Here is a 14314-nt window from a genome sequence, read left to right as displayed (position 1 = left end):
TTGCCTCAACGATGGTGTCTTGGGATGTGAGGAAGTGCAGGCGGTGGTATGTTGATTCCTGAGGAGGTGTAGTGGAGTTGAACAGATGCATATGAAAGTAGGGGCGTGGATTCGGAGGTGAATGTGCACTCCCGATTGCATGGTGAGAAGTACGGGTACAGTGTGTGAGGAGGAGTTGCTGAAAAGTTGATGAGTGAGATTTTGCGTTTGTTCAGGCATTGGAGATATACTATGGGTTGTAGCATGGAGGGAGGCATCGAAATGATCACGGGAAGTAAGTGATTTTTAGGTCTAGGTGTCTCGGAGGTGATTGCTCTAGGTGAGGGCTGTGGATGTGGAGTGGCACTTTAATTTGTAGATGCGGGCTTTACTCTGTTTGGAGATGTAGGAGAATACATATTGCGCGCCTGGTTAGATAGGACTTGGGTGCGGGTAGGACAAATTCCTGGTTGCAGCTTGTTTGGTAAAGGGGGAATATTTCCTCAAATAGCTCTGCGTTACGATCTGAGATTTGGAAGAGGATTGTCCTGTTGCATGGAAGCATTTCATCGAATTGGGATTTTTTGTGGTTGTTTTCTTTGTTTGTTTGTTAACAATGCACATAGATTCATGATGGTGAAAACAATGTTGTGGTAGATTCCTTTTAAAGATGATTTAGGCAAGTATTGAGGTCCATTCAGGATGGGTATTACATTTTGCTTAGTTGGCTACAGTGGGGGAAGATGCATTCTTGTAAGCGTCATACAGTCCAGTTGGGAGAAAGGTTTCAGGTTTTTAAGGTATCAATATCAATTTTTCAAATTATTCGTGCAATAGCATCCATCCCTCGATATTGGTTGAGGAGGTCTTAAAACATTAGATGTCGTACAGTGTGAGGTACAACTTTAGCTACATTTAGCTATTACTAACTTATGATATAAATACAACCCATGTATATTACTCAACAGCTGTTTGTTCGATTGCAAAACATGGCTCACAGAATAATTCCCTCTGACAGTTATAAGTGTATTCAGCAGTCAGTGATTTTAGATTTCTCTCTTTGGACAGTCTGTTTTTAGCAGATTTGTGAGCCTTTCTAATATTTCCCCCCTTACAATGAGTGTTTGTAGTCTAGTATGTGTAGACGTCTTCAGTGGTTGATTGTGTTTGGTGTTTGCTATTGTCAAGAAGGATAAGGGTGCTGGAAGTCATTGTGTGGTATGGCATCTGTGTCATTTATCATCTGGAAGATGGCACTTTTTAGCACTAAAGCCAGAATGATACCTACCTATCCTTCTTTGCTTTTGTATTTTTTTTTTCACGGGAAATAAGGCAAAGGGCTCTTAAACACTTTTTTAATATTAAAAAACAATATTTTCTTGATTTCACAATGCAATAAACAACACTGTAATCACACATTCTGGTTTATTGTGCATTGTTAATGCATTGAAATGTATCTGTCCTCTCTGAAATGTTTCCTTCTTCGAGATCTCATGTAATTTCCTCCATTTACAGTCTGAGAGGCATCTCTACCTGATACAACAATGAGAATTTCTGGCAGCATGTTAAATGAACAAAAGGGCAAATGGAGAGAGGAAGGACACTCCTGATGGTCATAATCTCAAGTTTGATCTAGCATACATATCATGGTCCCCGCATAGTGCAGAGCAGCAATTACGTATCTTCTCCTCGCTTCTTCATCCACCCACCACAAATCTTTTCAAAATTTATGGGGCAGCTGCTGTCTTTATAGATAATTTTTTCCATTTTGCCTCTTCTCCAGACTCAAATTTGGGGTGTCTCAGCGCTTCCCCAGTTCTGGGCTGTATCTCTTTTAGCTACTGAAAAGCCTAAATTAATCAATATCCAATTATAACCTGTCACATTTGTGGCTCCCCATTGACTCAAGTGCATCAGGAAGGCATCCATCTCCAGAGAGACATCTGTAACCTCAGTCAGTTTTCACATCACTGCTCTCCAGTAATCTTGGATTTTAGGCAGCACCATATTATATATCTGACTACTAGCCGCAGATTCCTTAACGTAGAATTATCCCCAGGTGTGAGACTGGATCCGGAAAGCTTTTTGCCACAGCATCCCTGCACACCGGGGGGACGGCACCACGTGACTCCGCCCTGACGCCGTCCGCGTCCATGACGTCAGCGAGGATACATAAGTCCCACCCCGGCGCGCATAGGTCAGTTTTTTCTCTTTTCCGGGTGCAACGCGGATCCGGATTCTGTCCTGTTTTCGGTCCTTCTATTCTTTTACACGCTTTGGCGTTAAGTGGAACAGTGTGCGAATGCGTTGGGCTTTAAGACGTGTACCTCCTGTGCGCGTCCCATGTTGGCGACGGACCCTCACCCAATTTGCATGTGGTGCCTGGGTGAACACCCCGACTCGAAAAGCTGCGGTGCCTGCCAGCACCTTAAGCTTAAGTCATGGCGGGAGCGCCGGATGAAGTTGCTGTCAGCTCGCTTGTTCAGGTCGGTGTCATCCCAGCGTCCGTCCCCTACCTCAGAAGCAAGGAACCGCCGGTTTCATATGCGACATCGTCTTTCACCGCGGCCCCAAGGGCGTGGCTCGCTGGCTGGTAGGTCCTTTTGTTTGTCTCTGAGGCCTATTTTCGGCCTATTTTTGCAGTGGGCGCCTGCTCCCCCTGGGACATGCGCCCCCGCCTGTTGCCTTCCTACCCGCCGTTTCCCAGCGCAGAGGCGACTAGGACCCAAATGACAGACTACGAGGTTTCACTGCAGGCTTCTTTGGCCCTTTCTCCACCTCCTGAGACGTTCGTGGAACCCTTGCCTCGCGCGGGGCCTTCTGTGGAGTCGGTGGCAGCTACAGCCCCGGCGCCGGAATTTCCGGCTCCAGGTCGTAGGAGGGTGGTGCCGTTGAGGTGCGGTTCTTCGGTACTCCCCTTCTTCAGCGCCTGGCGTCCCTGCCTTGCCGCAAATCCCTATGGGGCTCCCTGTGGCGTCGCAGGAGACCGCCGTGACTCCGGTCCTCAGAGCAGGCAGCTGCCTCTCCAGAGGCCGAGCTGGCGCTGTTTCGGCACCAGGACCCTTCCTCCCCAGCTCCGGTGGAGTCACGGGTGGAGGCAGGGACCTGGGGTGCTTTCCCGAGTCTCTCGTCATGGGCGGCTGCCCCGTCTGAGGCCTTTTCGGCGCCGCTCCCTCGCCTTTCTGGCATTGTCCCCGCCCCATCCTCGTGGAGAGCATGTGGTGGCAGGAGTCGGCCTGGTGTCACGAGTGCACCCTCCAGCGCCGATTGACGTCGATCTGGCGCCGGTGGCGGACTCCACAGCGCCGGCGTCGGGTTCTGGAGTTGTCCCCTGAGGTCCCTTCTTCTCCAGAGATTGGCCATCTGTTAATGTGCTCCTCCCCGGAGACAGGCGGCCGTATTGTTGCCTTCTCACCGGCATCTTCCAGGGAGGGCTTCTCGCAGCTCCTACGGTCCATCTCCTCAAAACCTTCTTTCCGGGGCTCGCGGATGGTTTTCCCTCCCGCCTCCCTGCCTCCTGGGGCTCCTCGGGTTCCCTGTTCATCTGTGGACCCCCCACTATTCCGGGGCTGGCCGCTTCCCTCTAGACATGGGGACGGTCGACCCAGCCTGCAGCCGTTGCCCACGGAGGAACTACTTTCTCCTCCATTGGACCTTACAGAGGCTAGTGTTGCCTTTGTTCGGGCCATTCCCACAGCCGCTGGTATTGTGCGGATGGGTGAACCGGTCGCTCCATTTCCTGTGGACAACCTTTTGGAAGTTCTCCGCCAGGGCTCTGGTGGACGGGAATTGTTCCTTCCCTTTGAAGTATCACTCCTCAATTCTATTGGGTGATCCGGTGCCTCAGACGCTTCTGCATCACCACCGCCCTGCTCCTCATGGTCCTTTCTGCCTTTCCTTCCACCCTTCTACTCAAGGCTCTCTTCTGCAGAATGCCTTTCCGTGTTTGCCTGTAGTGTTGTTTCCTCTGTCTCGGGAGGCCCGGTGGTTGGATTCATGGGGGCGTAATGTCTTTACCTCTTCCAGCGCTGTCTTGCTGGCACTTAACACTTTTTGTGTGTTTACCAGGGCTACTTCCTGTCTGTGGGACTCTGTTGAGTCTCTTACTTCGCATGTCTCCCATGAAGGTGCACGAGCTGATCTGCTGGGCCATGTGTTGGATGGTAGGGAGTTGCCGTGTTTATTGTACGTGTGGGTTTGGATGTTGCTGATGCTCTTGGCCGCGCTATGGCGACTTCTGTGGCTCTCCGTTGCCATGCCTGGCTGCGTGATGCTGTTTTTCCTGAAAATATCAGGGAACGTTTGGTTGATCTACCCTTTGACGGGGTCCTTCTGTTTAACAATAATGCGGACTCCGCCATTCAGCGTCTTCTTGCGGGGTTCCGTCCTCCTCCTCCTCCTCCTCCTCCTCCTCCTCCTCCTCCTCCTCCTCCTCCTCCTTCTCCTCCTCCTCCTCCTCCTCCTCCTTCTCCTCCTCCTCCTCCTCCTCCTCCTCCTCCTCCTCCTCATCAGTAGGTGGTTTTGTTGACCCTCCGGGTCTTAGTGGAAGGTGTTTTCCCACTGTTCCTGGATCCTAGTATTGGGACAACCGTTACACTTTCTATGAGGGATACTGTGCCCTTGGAGTACCTGAGTTGGCCTACCTCTTCAGTTGGTTTGGCCCCCTTTTGACAAAGAGTGTTCTTTTTGGCTGCTTACTAAGCCTTCTGTGGTTTCTCCCGATGGTTTTTTAATTTGTTCTCAAATGTGGGATTTTCTTCCCTGGGAGTGGTTCCCATACTTCTTGGGCTGTGTCCTACCCTCTGTGGGGAATTTATAGCTGTTGTTTAGCCCTGTCTTAGACTGAGAGGGTGTGGACTTCGTCTTGCGGGTTCCCTGCCCTTCGTGGTGGTGTTGTATGCCGCTGGTGCATTTTCTTGGTCGGCTGCGGCGTTGTGCTGAGGTGCTTTTGCCCTTTGTCTGCTGTTTGTGGAGAAGTGTGGCTCACTGGTTAGAGGAGGCAGACCCTGAAGCAGAGGTCAGACCCGGGACCAGGGTTCTTTTGCCAACGCGGCAGGGTCTTGAGCCCAAATGTCCACGGACTCGATAATTCTCACTTCGGTGCCTACTCGAATCACGGGTTCACACTCTGCAACTCTGGGCAATAGCTTGCTTAATCTCCACTACGGCCCCCCGCGGCGGAATGCCTGGCTTTCACCTTGGGGATGCCCAATAGGGGTAATCTCACAGGGAAAAGCCAGGACGGGTTCCCAAAAGCAAGCGCCTTGAGACCTTGCGGTGATAAGGCGCTGTATAAGAACCTTTGACATTGACATTGACATTGTTTGGCCTGGCCCTCTGTCTGGTGTCCGGAAGAGGTAGTTTCCTGTTTTGATAACTTGGTTCGTCCTACTTGTTTCTGCTCTTGTTTTCCAGCTGGTTGCTTGCTGTGGCCACCTGGACGTTGGGGTCTGGACGTTTAGTTTGGTGGCGCTTGTCGGCGTCCAGCTGGCCCACCGTTTCTTCTGGTCCGCGGCCGGGGTCCTTAGAGTGAGGCATGGCGCCCCTGCTTCTGGGTTTTCGGGTGTCTTCTGGGGCTATGTTTTTTCTCTTCCACCTGCCTTCTTACTGAGGCTCTGTTCTGTCTGGCTTGTTGACGTCCAGCTGTGATGAGTTTGGCCGCCCTCTTCACTGGGTGTGTTCCCAGTGGAGGGCTCTTGTCCTTGTTTCAGTTCTTCTCCTTGGAGTCTGTGGGTTTCTCTTCTCCCTCTGTGCTCCCCTGCATTGCCTGTGCCTGGGGCTTCCGGCGGAGGGCCCTGGTACATTGGCTGCTGACCTCCATTTCTATTGCCTGTACCTGGGGCTTTCGATGGAGGTCCCTGGTACGTTGGCTGATGGCCTCTTTTCGTATTGCCCGTCCTTCTCATGCTTGGTGAGGGGGGGGCTGCCGTTTGTTGTGACGCATCCCCTGTGGAGCGCTGTTCTCCACAACGCTGAGGTTCTAGTCTGCTTGGAGGGGGACGGGGCTCTTTTCCCTGTCCCTGTGGCTCACCTCCCGTTGGGGAGGACTGGTTTATTGCCTTGTCCTGGCGATTTGTCCCCTGTCAGGGCCTTGGGATTGCCTGAGCTGGGGGGGGGGGGGGCTCTAGCAGACCCTCCTCCCCTTATGGTATGGCTAGGGTATCTATTCTACGTTAAGGAATCTGCGGCTAGTAGTCTCTATCAGATTTATGAGTTACTTACCTTCGGTAACAATGTATCTGGTAGAGACAATTCTAGCCGAAGATTCCTTCACAGCCCACCCTTCCTCCCCGTTCTGCGAGGGCCTCGCCTGCCTCCATGTGGTTGTCTTTTGCGAGTGCCCTCTCTTACTCCCTCCTCAGGGGAATGCTCGCCTTGTTGTTGACTTTTATAGGTACTCCTGCACCCTGGTCTCCAGTGTTGGGTGCGTTTGTGCTTCTTCTTCCCCTTGTTGCTTGCACTTCTGTCCTTGGCAATCCTTTGGATTGAGGTGCCTTGGCTGGTCTCGACCTTGGCTTTCAGGAGACTTTCTCCCTGCTGGTTTTGTCCGAGGTTGATTGGTCATTGCTCTTCGTTCTGACCTTGGTGTCCCTTTCTGTTCTGGGCGATGGCTGCAGACTTCTTGGTCTGCTGTGTATTTTTCACATGCTTCTGCCCCGGGGAGTCTGTTGTATTTGTTTGCAGGGTTGCTTTCCATTAGCGGTGCCCTGTTCTTTCATTCCAGATCTTGATGCCTCAGTACCTGGCTCTATTCTGGATGGTGCTGTTCCTCACCATTGTATCTTCCCTTCTGTTTAGCGGGGTTTTTCGCACACTGTTCCAGTATTCTCACAGTTTTGTTAGTGATGGCTCCGCGTTGTGGCGCGAAAAAGTTCTCCTAAGAAAACTGACGCAGGTGCGCCGGGGTGGGACTTATTTATCCTCGCTGACGTCATGGACGCGGACGACGTCAGAGCAGAGTCATGTGGTGCCGCCCCCCCTGCGCGCAGCGATGCTGTGGCAAAAAGTTTTCCAGATCCATTCTCACGCCTGGGGATAATTCTACGTTAAAGAATCTGCAGCTAGAATTGTCTCTACCAGATACATAGTTACCGAAGGTAAGTAACTCGTACGATAGCCTCCTTGCCCATATCCGCTAATGCATTTCTCATTGGGTGTATTCCCTAATGATGTAATAAGGTTCTGCTATAGTATATTCTATGTAGTATTGTAAGTTGTAAAAACCTGGAGGTAGCCTTTGTTGTTATCTCTCTGGGGAACCTGAGCACTTTGACCCGTATGTCGTCTTCAAGTTCACCAATGTCTTTTTCTTATCTCAGTATTAAACCCTGATGTTTAATGTTTTTTTTTGTTTGTTTTTTATGAAGGTATTGTGGGTGTATGAAATAGCCTGTGAGGTCATTTTCCCATCTACGAGATGTCCCTCCAGTTGGGAGACCTCTGTGGTATTCTATCCGATGGGTTTTTGGGCCTGTAGTACATGTTTGGCTAATCTTGAGCACTTTCTAAACAAAACATTTGAGTGTATTACAATAGCAGATAACTGCATTAATCTAGCAAACTTCAGTGCAAGTGGATGTGTCTGCAGGTGCCAGATTACACATTCTGGTTTACACCAGAATGGTTGTTACTAGTATTTTACAAAAACTTCAACATTTTACTATTTCCATTCCAATAATACCTGGCAGCTACATTTTATTTTGTTGTTTTTGCTTTATTATAAATAGTTTTTTCATCATATGCCTCCCAATTAAACTGAGAACTGATGTACTGCTAGCACACTCGAGTGTCTGGCACTCAAATTGACCACATTAATTTAGATTCACATGCTGAAATGGTGACTATTTGTTTTCTGATTTGTGCATTTATAGATTGAGAAGTTACTAAATTAAATAAGCAAAATAGTAGAACACAATGAGTATAGACACAATGGAAACTATATTAAATAGTGACTTGTCCAGCCGGACAGAGGTCCAATTTTTACTTATAACAATGAATATTCTGAAGGGATACCTTCAACATTTCCATAGAGAGGGGCACAAGCCTGTACCCAAACATATACAATTTGGCATAGAGAGGAAGATAGTCAGAAAGTTCTTAGGCAAAAGCTGTTATTTCCTGTAAAATTCTCAATGACAGAAATTCCATTAAACACCATTACTCGCCGTACATGGCAATTTGGACATTTTACAGTATAAGGTGTTTTAAAAGTCGACGGCGTTTCGATCCCATTTACTGAATCACAGGGATCATCATCAGGACAAGATATTGCCTAAATTATACAAGCCATGATAGCCAAGGGCTGGCCACAAAGGAAGTTGGCCAGGTTCGTGAGGGCGTAGATATAACACCCAAGGTCTTCCGGAAGACCTGAGGTCTTCCGGGTCTGTAACTGAAACGGCCAGGGAAGTTATTCGAGTCCATCGAGAAGGCTCCTTCCCCGCACGTGACCGAGCAACGAGCCGGCGCGCTACTAAGCACTACCTGCCGTTCTGCGGGAGATTGTTCCCCTTATATTTTACCTCAAGGAACTCCATACCTTGCCAGTTCCACCTTGGGTGTTATATCTACGCCCTCACGAACCTGGCCAACTACCTTTGTGGCCAGCCCTTGGCTATCATGGCTTGTATAATTTAGGCAATATCTTGTCCTGATGATGATCCCTGTGATTCAGTAAATGGGATCGAAACGCCGTCGACTTTTAAAACACCTTATACTGTAAAATGTCCAAATTGCCATGTACGGCGAGTAATGGTGTTTAATGGAATTTCTGTCATTGAGAATTTTACAGGAAATAACAGCTTTTGCCTAAGAACTTTCTGACTATCTTCCTCTCTATGCCAAATTGTATATGTTTGGGTACAGGTTTGTGCCCCTCTCTATGGAAATGTTGAAGGTATCCCTTCAGAATATTCATTGTTATAAGTAAAAATTGGACCTCTGTCCGGCTGGACAAGTCACTATTTAATATAGTTTCCATTGTGTCTATATTCATTGTGTTCTACTATTTTGCTTGCGCTTGGGACCACTGTTGTTTTCATAACTATGTTCCCCGAGGTCCTGTGCTGACTCGAATGGGTGCCCTTGTTGTTATATATAACTAAATTAAATAAGATCACTAAGATTTTGCGGATAGATAGTACTAATATTTCATTTTACGGGAATTTTATATTTTTTCTCTTCAGGGCCAGGGCAGGGATTACTTCCCTAGGTTATACATAATTTACTTTGACTGATACTATTTGATGCCTCCGGGGAGTGTCTGGCGCGGCTCCTGTACGTGGTTGTGCAGTCAATAGCAAATTAAAGTTATTTTACAGTAGAACCACTTATGACTCGACTTATTCAATAATACCAGTTAAAATACTGATAAAGGGGACATGACAATGCATTTTTAATGTAGCATATCTGCCCAATCTACTGGAAAACATATATTTGGAAGACTGTTGTATTTTTTGCCAGATTGCAATGGCAGCGAAATACAGCACAAAATGTATTATTTCAAATAGCTTTTTTGTTAGCATATTTCTTTGATATCTCAATATTTTTAACAAGTTATTTTTATTTATAGATGCTACCTACTACAGCTGGTTTACCACCGGGCTGGGAAGAAAGGATAGATCATAAAGGACGATCCTATTATATTGACCATAATACCAGAACTACTTCTTGGAATAGCCCTATTCTGCAGGTAATTTGCTGTCTTGGGAAATCAAATTAACATATTCATTTTTTATAGCTAAGAATTATAAATATTGTTTTCATGACTAGGTTGCCGAGAGGAAAACCCCATCATGTTGAAACCTTGTGTAACTTGGTGCTGAACCAGAAATTGTTAGTAGAAAAATCTCACCTTCTTACATATTTGCCATGCCTTGCCCAGCAATGCCTTTTTTTTTTAGAATGTCTGGTAGAACGAGAATCGTTTTGGTGGTTATTAGTACCCCTGGGTGGAACTTGTTGAGTTGGAATGATCGGGGTGGTGCATGGGGCAGGAATTGATGCAAGGCTTTATGTTAACTCAGATGAGAAAATGCATTTATTTAAACTGAATTATATTGAAGCAATGAATGCCGACAGGTGGTATACTTTCAAAAGAGTCAGCAAAGGTGAAATGTTTGAGCTGCGTTCTGCTCCTTTTTTTGCCCTCTCTACCACTTCACAGAGGAAGCAACCATATGGAAATCCGCATTAGCCTAGCTCAGTTGTGATCAGTCCAGCGCAAACTCACCACCAGAGTATGCCTTCCAGATGGTATGAAACTGCAAGAAACTTACGACAGATTGCAGCCTAGTTCAGACTCCTCAATGAGGTGCCACTTGGATATTATAGCAAAGGGGACACTGACCCCGTTAGCAAAGGGGACACTGACCCCGTCTCTGGGTGTATTAAGCCAAATAAAGCCATCAAAATATGATCAACATTTTATAGAAATCCAGTGGAATGAACAAAATAACATGTCACTTCAGCATCCAATCAGCCTCTTATTAACCCAAGAAATTCCTCTGTTCGGAACTGATCGGCTGATAAATTTTTGGAGTTTTTCACAAGAACACAACCGATAAAGGGTTCTATAGGCCCTATGGAACTAATGGACTTAAGCCGTGTACTGTTATGAAATAGAGAACCTGATTGACTGCAAACCTCTGTGCATTACATGAGTAAGATTCATATTAGGTAGTATGTCTGTCTTGTCAGACTTAAAGGAATAGTTAGTGGAAGCCACACCCGTTTTCATCATGAAAAGACACACACAAAAACACCAGGAACCTGGAAATATATTTTCAAGATTTATTAAGATCAAGCTCCTACCCTAGTAAATACAGTATGAATAGTAATTATTATTAAAGTAAAAAATATAGAGGCAATATTTGTCAATAGGTAGAACAATAGACAATACTATAACATGATGCTAATCTCATATTTCTCTACATTGATTTCTTAAAACTTTCCTTCTCTCAGCGAACTAAACTTGTCGGAGCACCACAAGGAGTCTACTCGAGTTTCCTAGATGGCCTAAACTTGCATACATTTTCTAGAAAATAGAGGCAGTACTCAAAACAAAACAGTTGCTGTTCTTGTCACTTTCCCTCAGCTACTATATTGTCCTTGAGTAGGCCTGTCTGGGGACTTGATGTTCCTTTTCTGTAGCCTTCAACAAGGGAAGGGGTTTAGTTACTGTGCAACCCTCAGCCTGGTGTCCCTGGATCGAAGTTCCACACTATCTAATAATACTTTGATCCAGTTAGTGTACGTAGTCTGAACACTGTTTATTATATTTAAATAAACAATCAATAAAAAAGCCTTTTTATTCTTTCACCTACTTATATTCTGTGGAACATTGTTAACTATTTAAAAACAAGCATTGGCATAGCCAATAGGTCTCGCCTTTGGGACCTTATAAGTGTTTAGCCATGCAACAGTTGATGTTGTTGCACCAAGGATATATTGCTGCATAACTTAATACTTATAAAGTCCCAAAAGCAAGACCTATTGGCTATGCCAATGCTTGTTTTATAGTGCTGCATTCTCCATTTCCATGGTTCTTGGTGCTATGTGCGTTTTGGATTCAAACAGCTGTTTGCTGCTTGCGAGATGTTCTAATGTATGTTATGTAATGTTATTTATACTTACAGAGCGCACAGTTACCCTTGGGTGTCCTGGCGCTAAGTACTGATTACCTGGGGAAGCTGAGGCCTAAAAGTGAGAAAAGAGCCATGTCTTCAGGCCCTGACAGAAAGATAGAGATCAGGTGCATTACTAAGTTGAAACGGAAGTTCATTCCATGCTCTCTAAGCACAGTGGATAAAGCTTCTACCTCCCCAGTTTGTTTTCCTAAAAGGTGCAATTTGCACTTGTTTAGACCCAGTAGACCGTAGTGTTCTACCTGGAACATACCATGAAAGTTTACGTTTGAGAAACTCTGGTCCTGTTCCATTAACGGCCTTCAAGACAATACACAATGCCTTAAAGCAAGTTCTTAGCTTTACTGGGAACCAGTGCAATTTCTTGAGTTCTCCCTTAACAGAGACAAACTTAGGTGTTCCGGTCAGCATTCTAGCCGCCGCGTTCTGGACCACTTGCAACCTGTGCTTGTTTTTGAACATTAAGATATAGACTATTGCAACAGTCCAGATGGGAACTTTTTAGGAGCTTTGGGTACTGTGAGCTTCCATTAAACTCACACCAGTGTAAATATTGGCCAGAGAGTGTTAGTCAGGCCTGAAGGAATATGGAAGGGCATGAGCCATTATTATCATTGGCGAAGACTTGGGCAACTCAGACTTGCAGAAGAAGGGAAGGTAACTGCCAAAAAGTATAGCGGTCACTAATCCGGCACTTACAGTGGTACTGGTTGTCACAATTGGTCCTCCACTGTTAGACATTGGGCTTATCCAATCCTGCTCTTCTTCTCACTTTCACAAGCACTGGTGCGACTGCAAGCGCCCTTTTACAGTAAGTGAGATGTCAGTACTGGGTAGCACTGAGCCCTTCGAGCACGGGGTCTGGCCTGTTCAGTCCTCCCCTTCCACCACTGCTTCCCCATCCACCGGCTGATATCTGACAAATGCCAATTTGTTTCCGAATATTTATCAGTGTATCAACAGTGTTTGATTGAGGGCTTGGTCTCTGTGCAACACACTGAATATGAGGGGATTGAAGCCTTCATTGTGAACATGTTCAATTTTCCTTGTATTTGCCCTAGCTCGTCAGTGCTGCCTCTGAGGGGACGGATAACCCCTCATGCCTCAGCTCTTGGCCACGGGTTTCCTCAATGGGAATTTGTTTTGGGGGCCCAGTTATGGCCAGAGTTTGTCTCAGGCTCCCTGCCTGTTTATTCAGGTTTGGGTCTGTTTTCTGTTTAGTGGCATCATCATTACATGGCAGTAACTGTGTATGTAAGGGAATGTATAGCTCAAGAGCATCGCTATATGTACTGATAGTTTTGTTGAGTTTGATTGAATACTACCATTTACACTTAGTAAAAGAAGCGGGGCACTGGGTTTTGCGCACCTCCTCCTGTGCGCTCACTACGCGGTATTACAGCGGCTGCCCGAGCGATGACCCAAGGGCACAGAGGAGATGAGCAAAGCGAAGAGTGAAGCCGGCACGGAAGGTTCCACGTCTGATTCCTTTTCCTAACAAGTGTGTCCCTGCTACCAAGCTTTCGTATGATTGCCAAGTACACAGACACATGAACTAATGGTGTGGCTGTGGCAGAATCCTTATGCATCGATGTGCCTCTGACAGTAGCCTGCAGCTGATGCGAGTCAGCAGCTGGCTAGGTGTAAGCTGCACTTGGGGACCTCATACAGGAAAATAGTGGAAAAGTAAATAGAAGAAAGAAAGGGATAGCAGGGGGTATTATGAGTACACAGCGGAAGATAGGACAAGCTTTGGCCGCGCGGCTGTGAAAGTGATCGCGATCAATCGCGCCGAGCAATGCGCTTAATGAGCATGACAAGGAAAGCCATATGGCGCCTCTGCTCGTAAACGCGCGCGCGTGACAGCAAGGTCTAGGCCACAGTGGTAACATTTTCTGAAGCCCTTACTAAAAGTCTCGCCAGACAGCGCATGCGCTGGCCCAGGCGAGACCTAACAATAATGGAAAACAAGCATTGGCATAGCTAATAGGTCTCGCCTTTGGGACCTTGTGGTTAGCCATGCAACGGTTGATATTGTTGCACCAAGGATATTGTGTTGCATAACGAAATACTTATAAGGTCCCAAAAGCAAGACGTATTGGCTATGCCAATGCTTGTTCAGACTGCAATGAGCGCAGGCAAATCGATGTGTGTGTGCTTTCACTGCTCGCTAGTGGAGAACTTACGGCATGACGTCATGCCAGGTGAATGTTGTAGGGGAAGGGAAATCCTTTAAAGAGAGTCATTTTCTCTCTGGATTCCCCATCTCTTTTTGAAATTCCAGAGCAGCAACATTGTCGTGGTGTCACCATGGCTTTAAGTGGAAGCTTTTTCAATATTATAGACAAGCCATAGTTGCTGCTTATTTATCTTATGCAATTAGGGATGGGGTCTCATGGCTTGGGGTCGACTCTCCACATCCTGTGATTATGGGCAAATCACTTTATCTCCCTGTGCCTACCAACATGTCCTTGTGTAAGGTAATTGGTGCTCATGTGAAGTGCTCCAATACCTTCGGGACGAGTTCGCACTATATAAATCTGCAACAAAAAAAGCACTGACCAAGCCAATTGTCCTGACATGTTGTAAGTATGATGTTACCTGTTGTATTATTTATCTGGACACAGACAGCCAAATGCAGGTCGGGCGGCTCACAATGCTAAATATAGATTTTTAGCTTACGTGTTTTT

General features: G+C 46.6%; 1 protein-coding gene across 4 annotated transcripts in view; it reads left to right on the top strand.

The window, feature by feature from the left end:
• NEDD4 (NEDD4 E3 ubiquitin protein ligase) overlaps window positions 1–14314 on the top strand; it is a 2078892-nt gene that overhangs the window by 1003607 nt on the left and 1060971 nt on the right. For all 4 annotated transcript variants that reach the window (XM_078684873.1, XM_078684874.1, XM_078684872.1 and 1 more), the window contains one exon: window positions 9551–9670. In XM_078684873.1, coding sequence (XP_078540999.1) covers window positions 9551–9670 — 120 coding nt within the window. The remainder of the gene's footprint in view (window positions 1–9550; window positions 9671–14314) is intronic.

Source organism: Lissotriton helveticus, chromosome 3_2 (genome assembly GCF_964261635.1).
Source record: "Lissotriton helveticus chromosome 3_2, aLisHel1.1, whole genome shotgun sequence".
NCBI lineage: Eukaryota > Metazoa > Chordata > Amphibia > Caudata > Salamandridae > Lissotriton > Lissotriton helveticus.
Note: the sequence above shows the minus strand (reverse complement) of the source record. Positions and strands in the feature narration are given on the sequence as shown.